The 13,471-nt window shown below is 42.1% G+C and overlaps 2 protein-coding genes across 6 annotated transcripts in view; one reads left to right on the plus strand and one right to left on the minus strand.

Annotated features, from left to right (window-relative positions):
• Positions 1-13,471, minus strand: part of LOC134422075 (dual specificity protein phosphatase 13B-like) — a 28,419-nt gene that overhangs the window by 14,011 nt on the left and 937 nt on the right. For 2 of the 4 annotated variants that reach the window (XM_063163838.1, XM_063163837.1), the window contains exons 1-2: positions 9,280-12,705; positions 3,655-3,683 (exon numbers count right to left, since the gene is read on the minus strand). Coding sequence is in view for 1 of the 4 variants with exons in the window: in XM_063163836.1 (XP_063019906.1) it covers positions 3,655-3,683 (29 nt within the window). In the remaining 3 variants the exon portion in view is untranslated. Of the gene's footprint in view, positions 1-3,483; positions 3,592-3,654; positions 3,684-9,279; positions 12,706-13,471 lie in introns of those variants that run through there. The other 2 variants (XM_063163836.1, XM_063163839.1) reach the window with 2 other exon arrangements.
• The window catches only part of SAMD8 (sterile alpha motif domain containing 8), a 47,462-nt gene that overhangs the window by 13,022 nt on the left and 20,969 nt on the right, over positions 1-13,471 (plus strand). The window contains exons 3-7 of one of the 2 annotated variants that reach the window (XM_063163832.1): positions 1,829-1,988; positions 5,240-5,369; positions 5,770-5,893; positions 6,411-6,538; positions 10,175-10,272. The gene's annotated coding sequence lies outside the window, so the exon portion shown is untranslated. The remainder of the gene's footprint in view (positions 1-1,828; positions 1,989-5,239; positions 5,370-5,769; positions 5,894-6,410; positions 6,539-10,174; positions 10,273-13,471) is intronic. The other variant, XM_063163833.1, reaches the window with a different exon arrangement.

The following is a 13,471-nucleotide window of genomic DNA, read 5'->3' on the forward strand; positions in this document are numbered from 1 at the left end:
CTTTCCTATGTAGATTCTGTGTATAAGAAAAGCCTGTGGCAGTGCTCATTTTTTCCTGTACACTGTTCAGTTTGGCCTGGTTTTGTTCTGCTGGCAAAATCTGTTGTACAAACCAGTCCAAGACATAATGCACTCACCTAAAGTAAAAAGCAGGGTGATTGCTTTAGTCTTTTGTACTGTCTTCTTCCAAATACGGTTCTCTTCCCATTTCCTGTTCCTCCAGCCATAGTAGGAAAAGAGCCCAGCTAGAGGACACTGCTCTGGCTTTTGGGAACAGTGGGAGACACGAGGGACAGCAGCTGGGCAGGAGGGCACGCCTGGGTGCTAACAGGCTGTGGCACTGGGTTGCTGAGCTGGGCACTGTGGTCAAATCCGTGTCCCTCCTGCCTGTTCTCCTGGGAAAACCGACCCTTCAATGCAATGGGTGAGGAGCTTTTCTTATCCTGACTTACTTAATGTCAGTATAGGTGTCACAGGAGCTGCTGGGGCTTTGGAAGAGGGCTGGAAGGGAAGAGTCTGTGCTGTTCATGCTCTCTCCCCAGCTGCTTTCACTTCAAATACTTTTCTTAAGGGAAATAAACCCTCTACAAGAACAGAAATTGGTTTGGAAAGTACAACCAGACTGGCTGGGGGTTTGGAGTTACCCAGAGGCATTCCTCCTCAGCAGCCAGTGTGGTGGTTCCCCTCCATTCTTCTGACAGATAAAAGAAAGCTGTGGAAAACTCACAAAGATTATTGTTCACCTGGAGCTCGTGAACTGGTAGAAGTTAATTGTGCAAGGCAGCACTGTGTAGGCCTGGTGGGCCCTGGCCCTGGTCCTGGTCCTGGCCCTGCCATGCTGCTGCTCCCCGCATGGCCTGGCCTGGCCTGGCCTCACCGGCCTGGCCCTCCCTCACTGAGACATGGAGGACATTCAGCAGTGCCCTTGCAGTTTGTCTGGTGAGGGGACAAAGCTCATGGGTCATGGCAGCTGTGCTGCCCTGTGGCAGTGGCCTCCCCAGAGGCTCATCCAGCACCAGCTTGCTCCTCGCCCACCCAGCCTATTCCTCGCCCACCCAGCCTTCCTCCTCATCCATCCAGCCTTCCTCCTCACCCATCCAGCCTGCTCCTCAGCTATCCATTCACCTTTTTTTCTCACCCAGCCTTCATTCCTCCTTTCCTTTTTTTCCCCCACAACCTTCATCTTTCCTTGGAATGATGGAGGCAAGGGGCTTGTTGGGGCCATAAGGTAAATTAGGAACTTTTGTGCTAGGACCAGTTCTTTTATTCAGTCAGTAATAATTTAAAGTATCAAGAGGTTTAAGAAATAACTAATCTGTTGAAAGCCAAAAGCTGGAGGATACACAGATGTCCTGTTTCTTATGCTGGCTTTCTCTAGACTCTGCTCTGGCCTGATGGAGCCAGTCCTTCAGGCCCAACCTGAATTGGCTCTTCCCACTTGTCTTATGAATGCTGTGTCTACACTACTCATTACTAAATACTGAATTCTATAAAATGGGCACGAAACATCCAGAATCTGCCTCCCAGGCTGGCAATACATTTGTCATTATGAACCAAGGTTCATTTCACAGTGAAAACATGGAGGAGAATGACAAGGCAGCAAAAGTGAAGAAGCAAAAGCAAAATGCCTACAGCAACTTTCAACTGCTGAGATGATGATGGAAAAGGAACTGATAATACAGGTGCCCATCACCTGGGCAGGAACACCCTTGTCCCATGCTAAAACAGATCCTAATGCCTTCACACCTTTCCAGGTTCTGATCCTACTTGGATTTTTAAGATATTCTCTCTTGTGTTTCTTCTTTTCATAAAATTACTTTGGTCTCAGCTTGATTCTGCGATTAGCAGCTTCATTTTGTGAGGAAAACAAATGATGGAAGGTCTGCAGCTGCTGGCAACACCACAAGAACACTGCCAGAATCCAGGAGCCTTCTTTTGCCCTTTGGCTGCCCACCTCTGAGTTATGGGGTCCCACCTGTTATTTAAAGGTAAATTAAGCCTTCCTTGAAATGAATAGTTTAAACTGAGCACAAAATTACTTTGAATTTAGCTCATGCATGACATCCTACAACCTGGGTCCTTTTGCCAGGCTTTCAGCAACTGATTATCTAGGTCAAAACAGCTCCAGGGCATGCTTAATCCTGCTCTGGATGGGAGGTGAGCAAGACTTTAGAGATGGAGGTGTTAGGAGATATGTGTGTATGGAGAAAACAACACTCTCTAGACACCTGCTCCCCTTCAGTGCTTGAAAGGAAAATTCTCCCCTTTCAGCACTAAAGCATTGACTGCAAGTGTCAATTTGCTATCTTTTATAGAGAAAATAATACTGAGAAACTATTCACCTCAGGTAGTTTATCCACAAAGTAAGGGCTGTCCAGGAATTTGAAATCACTGGGTAGAAGGGATTTCCTATTTCTATTCTAATGGGTTAAGGGATTTTCAATTCTATTCTACCAGGTAAAAACTCTGTCTAAGTTTTTAATTTTTGTTCTGTTGAGCAAGGTGTATATGCCTGAGAAGGAACAAACACATGTACATGTCAGGTCCAAAGGGAGGGACCCCCTGCACAGGTGACATCATCTCACTCATGGTGCTGGATCAGGTCTTGAGAGGCTACACTGACCTCTGCTCTTCTCCTGCAACTTTTCACTATTGCCACAAGTAAGGGCTGAGATTGGATGGGTCAGTCTTAACCCAAAAATCTAATCTGTTCCGAAAAGCAGGGGCCCATAGCTGTGTGAGCTTAATTGGGCCCTTCTCTCTATTTCTGAGACTGTCAGGCATAGGAAGGTGGCTGCTGACTGTTGGAACAGAAAAATGTGTCACAGAGCTGAGGTGCTTTTCTTATCCTGACTTAATGTCTGTCCCACCTCCTTCTTCCATAAAGATGTCTGTCATGCCTCTCCCATTTTCTGCCTTTCTAGGGTCAGAAGCAATAGTGATTACCAAGCAACTTCATCCCATCCCTCTATTAGATTAACCACTCCCTTGATGGATCACAGACTGGGTGATGACAGGCAAAATCTCTGCCATTAAAAACTCAAACTCCCTCTGCTCTCAGAGGTGCTGGTATGGGGATGGAGCTCCCCTTGCACACAGGCAGCCTTGCCTTCTGCCTGGTTACATCCCCTGCAGGCAGGATGGTGCATCTTGGCTTTCCAGCTGCTCTGTGTGGCTGCACATGCTTTCACAGCAGGATCTATCAGCACCACCACACCCCTTGCAGGGATCTGAAAGAGTGCTGCCTTTTTCACAGGAATGAGCCTGCTGTCCCCAGAGAACATAGAGACAAAATCCTGGCCAAAGAGGGAACCATGAGAACAGAGCTAAGGTTATGACTTTGTAAATGTTTATCTTCAGTCTGTATTTGATGTCTGGATAATAAGGTGACCGGTCTCTTACAGATATGTAAGACAGGTCAAATAACAGAGGGCACACAGTGGGTCTTTTGAGCTGCAGCACAGAGCATGTGCAGGGCCTTACCATTCCCACTTGCCACCTCTGTGGCCAATGGATGCTTTCATGCAGTGTCTCTTCCTAAGCCCTTCAGAGATGAGCTGTAAGTATGGTTGATACAGCTGTGGGGTTTTTTCTAAAAAAATGGCTTTCTTTTTGTACTGTTTGCATTTTTTCATGCTGTTTTGGTTCACTCACCGTTTTCTTCAGTTTGGTAAAGAAACTGTCTGTGAAAACAAGAATGGAAAAAAATAAAATTATTAACGGCAGATTTTTAATATACACAGGGAAGAGATGTTTTAAAGTGAGTCTATCAGGTTATGCACCTAAGTATTATTTCTGCCCTTGAAAATCTTTCACTTACAGTGCTTAATTGGTCTGTGCAAATCCATTGCTTAAAGGTAATTGGACATTTTTATAGAAAGATCAGAAACAAAAACACTCCAGGCTGTTGTTCTAACCATTAAAAAAAAAAAGAATTATGGAAAGAATATGTTTCAGGGCATCATCCAGCCTCTCTTGAAACTGTGCAAATTCACTTGGTGAAAACAACAGCAGACACAATGAAATGAGTTGTATATGAAGAACTGAGATCTCAAATGTGATATTATGCAGAAAGTAGAGTCAGTACTAAATAAGTAACAGCTCTATGTGTTACCAAGGGTGCACTTTGATTTTGATGAATGTTAAAAGAACCTTTAGCCTTGAAAATAAAGAGGATAATTTCTCTCTAGGCAATGGCTGCTCGTGAAAGCCATAAAATAAGAGCACTGGAGCCCTAATTTTATAGTGTTTTTTAAATGATTTTCAAATGGTCCAGCTGCTTTGTGCCACAATAGCACAAGGCAGAGATATTTACGCCGGCAATAACAAGCATGCATCAGCCTGCCTGGGCTGCTCTCCGCAGGCAGCCTGCAGGAGGTGAAACACATGTGGAAAGGTGGAACTTGCCAATGTGGATTGATCACAATCACACCATGGTCAGAGCAATCCTGGGAAGCTGCTTTTTCCACCCAACAACGGGATTGTTTTCCTTGTCTGTGTGTGGCTGTGAAGCGCAGGATCTGTGCGGCCGGCAGCGCTGGCTCTGTTTTGACACTTGAGAGCCTGCCAGCCGTGCGTGCCTCTTAGGCCATACTGTCCTTGGCACACGTCTCCTTTTGGAAACAGGAGGGCAAACTCACCCCCGGGTTACACTGCTGGCTTGGGGTGGGAGTGTCCACAAGGGCTGGTGTGGCCCCAGCTTTGGTGTTCTGATGCAGCACTGCATTGCCTTCTCCAGAAATGCATGCATGTGGCAAGAGAACTCTGGTGGCAATTCTGCTGAGATGCTGAATTGCCACCAGCAACTTTCCTCAGGTATTTTACCTCTGCATATTTAGGACTTCAGAGTAAAACTACAATTTATTTTCCAAACAAATGCTCTAAGATGAGAACTACCCTGGGGTGGTCTATCTTAGCATGCCAATTTGGGTAGTCATTTCAACAGTTCAAAAAAGTTTCAATTTTTTCTTTACAGTCCCCTCTCCTTGGCAAGACATTGACATAAGACAGGGTACTGAGAGAAATCTGCCTTCTGAGCCAGCAGAATAGGCTTTAAAGAGCAGTTCATTTATGAAATATTCCATTAAAATTAAATAACTTGTCTCTTTCCATGTTCACTAGTGCTAAAGGCACAGCAATGTTCAAGTAATAAGAATTTTGGTGGGAATGGGAAATTTTGAGCATGTGAGAAATGTCTAATTTATGGCTGAAAATTTTTTGTATTTGCAATAATTCTCAGGTCCATAAAGCTGGGACAGAGCTGGGCAGAGGGCATGGCAGGAAGAAGTTACCTCTGGAGAGTCCTCAGCCATTGAGCATCTATTGTCACCAGTGTAGAAAACTGTCTCCCATCTGGGTGACTTGTGCAGGTTGGGTAATATTTTCCCCTTTTCATCTGCTGATCCAAATCAGCAAAACAGGTTAGCATCTTTTTGTGTCCAGGGATATACTTAAGAGCTTTAATTTTAAACAGGGGCCTATTTTCTCTTGGAGTTGAGTTTTGAGAGTTTTAATGAGCAGAATGGACAGCAAATAAGGAATGTATCCCAGAGGAGTACCTAGCACATTTGCTGCCCTCATTTGACAAACAGATTGAGGAATGAAATGAGCATGCAAAATTCAGAAACATTCTATACCCTAAACAGAGAGGAAAAATAGATTTGATGTTAAAGCTTTAGGTAATGTTCCTTTCATCTTTATCTCATATTCAGATTGTTTGTCTGACATTTCTCTTTGTTGCTTTGTGTTCTTTTAATTTCATGAGTTTAGAGTTTACGTAGGTGCATACTGTATCTGAGTTCAGTATGTAAACCCTGCAACTTGATGGAATTGCACATGACTGGGTAACTCTTTGGATAGCATTGCCTAGAGGAAAGTGGCAGAATAGCATAAGGTAAGCCAGCATAAAGGAAGCAGATCTGCTTTTTCTAAGAATACAGCAAATAAAAATTTTTCCTTTCAGAACACAAAGGAATACACATAGTGCTGTTCCAGGCTGCACAGAACAGTGCTATGGTCACAGATTGCCTAAGTTTGTACTTTTGCTTGCATCTCATCTCATCTCTGAGAGATCCAATTTACAGCAGCTGAGATAAAGTAGCCTCCAGGGTATTACATACAGCCCTTTCATAAATCAAGAACTGCTTTTTGTTACTAGAGATCTGAGTCCAGAAACAGAGGAAAACACATGGCATTAGGCTTTGTAAATGGCCAACTGGCATGTCTCTGCAATAGCTCTTTGCAGCTTTTGGCTATTTCTCAAATGAGAAAATAACTATTTTTAGTTATTTTTGTTGTGCATTCTGACAAATCAATACAGAAAAACTGAAAAAAAAATTGTGATTTCTGACTGAGAGCTCAAAACTGTCTTCCCTTTTATAATTGCTTTTCTTTTTTCTCTCCTGTGACAGATGATACATTCTGATGATTACTAGTCTCTATGTGTGATCCTTGCCACTGTTGTGGATATGGTTTTGTTGGTCACTCCTAATCTCTCTGGATCCTGCTGTTTTCCCACATGCCAATGAAGACAATGTCTGTAAGTGGATAATTAGGCTTACCTGAGTGGTTGAGTGACATTTAGTTAATGCTGCTAAAGTAATTTGTGATTGCTTAATGCGAGTGCTGTGTAAGAGCAGCAGTTTACCTTTGGGATGGGGATTCGCCATTTGCCCTTGTTAATGCACACAGAATGTACAGAAATGTGCAACAAGGTCAAAGTCCATTGTGTCCACTATGAAAGCTCATGATAACAAGTAGCTCAGGTTATCTTGTTGCCTTGTAATGCATTCCTGTCTGTAGAGCCCAGTGTCCACCACACTCTGAGACATTTTTTCCCCTTTGAGAAATGTAAGAAAAAGTAAAGTAGTAGAAGAATGATACAAGGTTGCAATTTCTGTATATACTCATATCTGGAAATGCAGAATTCCAAGTTATTTCACTTCTGAAAAGAAGTAAGTTTAACAAGTTTTACTGACTTCAGTTGGCCACAATCTCATTGAGGACTGCTATTCCAAACAACCTACACAAATTCACCTCAGGAGGTAGCTCTATAACTGGACTTGAAATATGTATGTTGAACACACTAAGGTTTTAGCATAGCTTCTAACTGTACAATGTTTCTTTGCTGAAGTGATATTAGTTTTGCTGATCCTGTTAAACTCCAGTTAATATACCTACCTGCTTAAGATCAGCATAAAGTTTGACTTCTGCAGGATATTTTACATATTGTGCCCTCAGCTGCTTATACAGCACTTCAGAAAACATTGTACCTTTAAACCCAACGGGTCTTGGCCTTGGCCTTGTATATCAGCAATGGCTGATAGCCAGACAAATATTTAATAATCAGTTTGTTGACAACTTCAAAGTCCTCCAGGATGAAAGTCATCATGTTAAGTCAGCCATCCTTACTTTATTTTATGATATATTTAACTTGTTTAAAGATGCTGAACATCAGATTTCTGATAAAGGCATATGGAGAAATATTTCTTATAAAATACAGCATTAATTCTAGATTGATCTTTGATTTCCAAGTAGCTGCTCAGAAACTGCACATAAATGGTTCCACAGAAACAAGAAGTGACAGTGTATGGTACTGCTCTGGGTTATTTTAGCTCTGGCACAAGTCCTGATGCTGGCATGGGTTTGCTCAGTAACAGAAACATCCATTGTTTATTAACTTCACTGAGTACTGGGTTGGGCCCTAAATGCACATACTCTCTCCATTCCTATCTCATGAAGAGCCCATGAAACCTCATTCTCAGGTGTTGTTCCTATTTGTTTTATTGATGTTGGCACAATGAAGAAAATTCCATCTGTAGTACTCGATCACCTTCCAGTTTCACTGTTTGGAGTCTGTAACTTGTATTTAAGCTGATATTAGTGATCAGCTGTTCCATTAACAAAGAAACCTGTTTACATTTTTATTTCTGTTAGCTGAATGTTCTCAAAGTTCATCTTTTCCTTACTACACATACACACTGTTGTTATCTACATATTTTGTCATTATATTCTCAACCATTTCTTTCCCCCTACAAGACAGAATGTGATTGAAAGAAACATTCGAGCGTAGTTTGGAACATGTATATTCACAGGCATTTAAAGGAGGTCTTGAGACTGCCCATAAAAGGCTGTCTAAAATCAAATGTTGCTGTTAAGAGAACACCATTTCAGTGATGTTTGTCTTAAATCTTTGCCTGTAGTACCTGTCAGGCTCAATTCTACAAATCCCTGTTTCTGCACATGGCTCTAAGAAGTAAGAGAGTTAATTTCCAAGTGTAGTTACAAGGTTTAACCGGAAAGGCAAGGGTCGGTTTCGCACTCTCCTGGCCGAGGCAGGAGTTCAGCTGCCCATGGTTGTGGCTTCTGCCCGAGCACAGCCAGGCTCCGGCCAGGGCCCCGAGCTGCTGGCTGTCCCCAGCCGCAGGGCACAGGGCCACCTGCCGGCTGCCACGCTCCAGCCAGGCACATGGGGAAGCAGGCAGCCATCTGTAAAACCAAGTTTTGTAAATGCAGATTATTCCCCCCGTGTCACCTAGCTCATTTTTTGGCTTTGCTTTTTCATGGCTAAAAGAATGACAACTTTAGCTGTAATCAGTGGGCAATCAGCAGGGATTTTAGTATCCACTGTTTCTCTCCTGTAGGAATTATTGTAATTTCTAGATATTTCAACAAGTTTGCAACCTGATGATGGTGAAAAAACCCTTGTTTTGGCATAACACTGGGCACTAGGCCTGTTGAGTGCAGATGACTGCATGCTTTCTCTGTCCTCAGAGTGAAACACCCATCTGCACAGTTTTCAGAAATAGTGAAGTCTGCTGGCATTCAGAATATCCACAGATTTGTCAAAATTTCAACTGCAAATCAAGTTGTCATATAAACAGCCAAAATCAGAATACTTTTTAATGTGAAAATTTCCATTCTAGTTAAAATTACACCAAAAAAGGTAAAAACCAATTGTTCAATTTTAAGGCTGCTTAGGACCATGAGCCTGTCTTGTGCTTTGTATGGTAAATGCTGTAGCATTTATAAAATCCATATGTTGCACAATTATAAATTAATACAAAGCAATAAAAAGAGTCAAATTCTCTTTTAAATTGTTTTTCTGTGCAGTAGGTTCTTTCTTTAATGGATAGTCCTTTTGCTTTCTTCTGTGCTAATCTTGTCTATTTTACGGCAATGAAGTTTACCAATGCTAATTATATAAAGTTGGACAGCATATGTTAATGAGCACTGTATTCCCCAGCCCTTCAGAACAGCTCAGCCTCAAATAACACTTACATATTGCCTATGTAGAGATTAGGCCACTCTTCACCCACGTGATTTAATTCCACCTTGCAGCTGTCCAAAATATCTGGCAGTTCCTGGGCAGAGGGAGTGCCAGGCTCAGACACTCCTGGGCTGACAGGGTCTGTCTTCAGGTGCTGACCCCTTTGGAGGCCTCATGCAGAGTCAGGCAGCGCAGGGAGGGCCTGCTGGCAGCCGCTGCTGTGGAATGCACAGGGAAGGTTTTGCTGAAGCAGGCTCTTTCTGCAGCTTGATGTTCCCAAGCAGGTGGCTGACTCTAAATACAGCTCGCGCCTTGACGCCTCCCTGGATTAGCTCAGCACTACGTCCCTGATGCAATGGGGAACAGCCAGAAAAATGAACCTTCTGCTTTAAGTGAATCTTATGCAAAAAAATGCTACTCCCATCCTCACATAAGCTATGGTGCTGTTCCTGCCAGCACAGAGCTTTCCCTGTGAAAGAAATGTCAGTGCAACCGAGACGCAGTCCCAAGTGCCTCATGTGACCCAGTTCTAATAATAAGCTACCAGGAAAGAGGGGACAGCACAGCTCGAGGGCAAGTTCAAAATAAACACCATGAGAACACTGGTCCTGGGCCTTACCCAAGGTTCACCAAGCCCACTGTCTTGTGCTTGACTGTGGCTGAAAGTGAATGTAAGAACACACAAGCATGAATTATATTTGTGTATTTAATAATAATAACACTCTCCCAGCTTCCAGCTGCAGTTTATAAGCTTGCTGATCTGGATGGAGTTTCTAAGTATTTGGTAACCCTGAATGGGTTTCTGTCCCTCAAACATTTCCACTTCAATGTCTATAGGCTTTTACTCTCTGCAGCACCCTGTGGCAAATGTTACACAGCTCATGTAAACCCCTCCCTTTCTTTCAGACCTGATTTCTACTGACTTCATCTGATGCCCTCAGTTCTTGTACTGGAAAATAAAAGGAAGAGATGTTTTCACTGGAACTCTACATGGGTCCCTTCAGGTGACACTGGTTTTGTGATTGCTGTAAGCAGATTTAAGTCTGCCAGAGCTGTAGTGGGGACAGTTCCTCTCACTTGCACCTTCTCCCAGGTTGTGTAGACCCTCTTGACAAATGTGTATTTTCTGAATGAAGTGCCACTGGGGAGGCAGTATTTTTCCTTCATTTTGGTTCCTTAATATAACTTGCCAAACTAACATTCAAAATACAAGTTTTCATGCTGATAGTGGAAAGCAGTGAAGTACTAATGTCATGTCACATCATGATGTGAATTATGGATAGTGTAATTGACAGGTGAGGAGGTCCCTTTTCCTCTTAGCACATTGCAGCAGACAATGCTTTCTGTTTTAAGAAGTTACAGGACTATTCTTCTGCTTTTGCTTATGTTGACTGGAAGTTTTCCCCCTGCACAAATGTGCACTCAAAGTAAATCTGTATATAAAGACACAATAAAGGCAGGCAGGAAATATAAGCAACACTGACTCCACAGATTAAAAGCACTTCTGTGATTTGACAATGCCCTTGGAAAAAGTTTCTACCTAATTCATTCCTTCCACTGAAGTAAGTCATGCTTACAAGATCACTACCATGCCATTGGTGGCATGGATGCCCAACTGGCTCAGCTTCACTCTGTTGTTCCCTTCCCTGCCCTGGTGAAACAATACTCTCCCAGGATCAGCAGTATCTTCAAGAGCAGGTACTAATTTACAACAGGAGCAGCTTTCACAGCTGTGGCTTTGTAGGACAGATGCTCAGAGGCATGCAAAACATTATCCTGATGGGAGGATTCCATTAATCTTGCTCACATATGTCTAATTTTGCCCAGCCTAAAGCCATTAAGATGCATTATTTCACTCACATGAATTTCAGATTTTTCAATGCTGTGTCTTCAAAAGGTTTCCAGACTAAAACCTACTGTAATGTGAATGATGTATAAATTATAATGAAATATTAACTCATATAAATACCTATTAATTTTTATGGCGAACTTCAAAGCAAACAAAGCTCCTCCTCCACTGCTCTGCTGCTTTGTGAGGTATAAAGATTGTCCTAGCACTGTTAGGTTTTAAAATGTGATTTCCTATTTGATCTTTCACTGATCAGTGGAGCTCTTTTGCAACATTTAGGAAAATCTCAACAGTCAAACTGATGTCTGAAAGGATCTTAAATGTGCTTATTTTGCAAAGCACTTGTGTACAGTGAAATAGGGAGGGATTTCTACATTCCCCTAAATGCTAGGCAGAATCAGCATTCATGTTATAACCTCTGAAAGAATGAATAAGGAAAAGGAAGAGGTTCAGCTCCCAAGTCACCATTATATTAGTCTTCTAATAACCTTGCAAGTCTCTTACAGCAGAGAATAAAATTATCAGAACTGATGCTTCAAATGCAAACAAGCAAGCAGGAATGTATTTACTTAATCTGTCAGGAAATCTTTTAAGGTCAACTAATCAATAAATCCAACCAGCAGCAAAGGGCAAAACCAAATTTGATCATCACTTCATGGTTCACCACAAGGTAACAAGCTAATTTTAAGGCAGAGTGGTAGCATGAATTTCAAATGCTGTTGCTGTATTAAAAATCACATTGGTTTAAGTACTGATTAACTGGTGACAGGAAAACTGACATCCTCAAAACATCTTAAAACTAATTTGTATCAATTAGGCCAAGCCACTGATGTAAGCTAAATGTCTACCTGATATTAAACCACAGGTGATCCAAAGCCACTGACACAGAACTGATTTGGGATAATTTGGAGTGCAAGACAACTGAGGAGTCCAACTTACAAAATGCTTTGAAGACATGACATAGTCTTTTTAACATCCTCAATATACTACATGATATACATTATCTTTTTGAAAACATATTTAACAAGAAAAGACTCGTGGGGTTTGCTGACCTAGGCTGCAGAAGTATCACAAACATTTATTCTGATGGTGTGAGTCTTGTGGCTGACACACCATAATATTTAGCAGACCAGAAATAGAGGAAAGTTTCTGTAGGAGTGCCTGGGCTCTTAATAAACTGTCCTTGTCACATCATCAGGCCTGAAACTGAAACACTATTTTTTTCTCAGGAGAACGTGCATTTGAGAATTGTAACCAAACTAAGAAAGATTATTATGTTACACTCCCAAATAAAGGGGACTCAAACATCCTTTACAGCTAGATGCAAATATTGAACTTGCCTCTGGCATGAGCAGAAACCAAGGACAAACTTGGTCTGTCTTAACCACTCCAGCAGATTCATCCAGTAGCACCACTCAAGGCACAGCAGTTCCACCCTGTGCAGTGGTAATGGTGCTGCTGCTGGCTGTGCTGGTTTTGGAGGAACTGAGATATCAGAATTAATCCATTTATTGTTCTCTTGGCCAATTATGTCTATGCATAATTGTCTTCATTTTTGTAATGTGCACCTCTGTTCTGAAGGGTGAAACTCAGTCAAGTGAATGTAGATGGGGTTGCCTGTTCAGCAGTCCTTCCTTTGTTCCAGTCCTTCCTCTGCCGTAGCTGAGCATCCAGGTTTTGCAGGTGCTTCAGAAAACCACGGTTGGGTGAAATCCATCGATGCTCCTTCACTGTCTTGATGGCTTCAACTAACGGGAGGTGGTGATTTATCATGAGATATGCTAGGACTAGAGAAGCTGATCTGCTTACTCCAACTGCACAGTGTACCAATATTTTGGCTAGTAAAAAAAAAGAATGCAACCATCAAGAGAAGCAATACAGTGGATGAAGTTTAATTTAAATGTTTTTCTCTTCTGATAAATCACATGAACTGCTAATTAGTTAAGTCTAATTTGCCATTGTTACAGTCACTTGTATGAGAAATGCCATGAGACCCCAAACTGATTTCAGAAATACTAGTAAATCAAAGAAAACTCTCTCAGAGTAATGAAGCTGTTCTGTTTGGACCATGAGGAAAAGAAGACCCATTAGTTTCAGCAGGCTGGCTTATGCAAGGAAGAATACTAAAATCTGCTTCTTGGAGGCCCAGCCTTGCAGGCTCTGTTCACACAAGAGACTCATCTGCAACCTAGGAACCTCTTTATACAGGTGATTGCAGAAATCAGGACATTAGTCTTTTTATTCATTTGTTCTTGCAATAAGACAGTCTCAAAAGAGGGTGTCCATTTCCAATGCATGTTTTTGCTTCTCCACTTTCGAATGAGCTTTACCTTCCAAATTATTCTCCCTCTGCC

The sequence above is a fragment of the Melospiza melodia genome, chromosome 9 (assembly GCF_035770615.1).
Source record: "Melospiza melodia melodia isolate bMelMel2 chromosome 9, bMelMel2.pri, whole genome shotgun sequence".
NCBI classification, from domain to species: Eukaryota; Metazoa; Chordata; class Aves; order Passeriformes; family Passerellidae; genus Melospiza; species Melospiza melodia.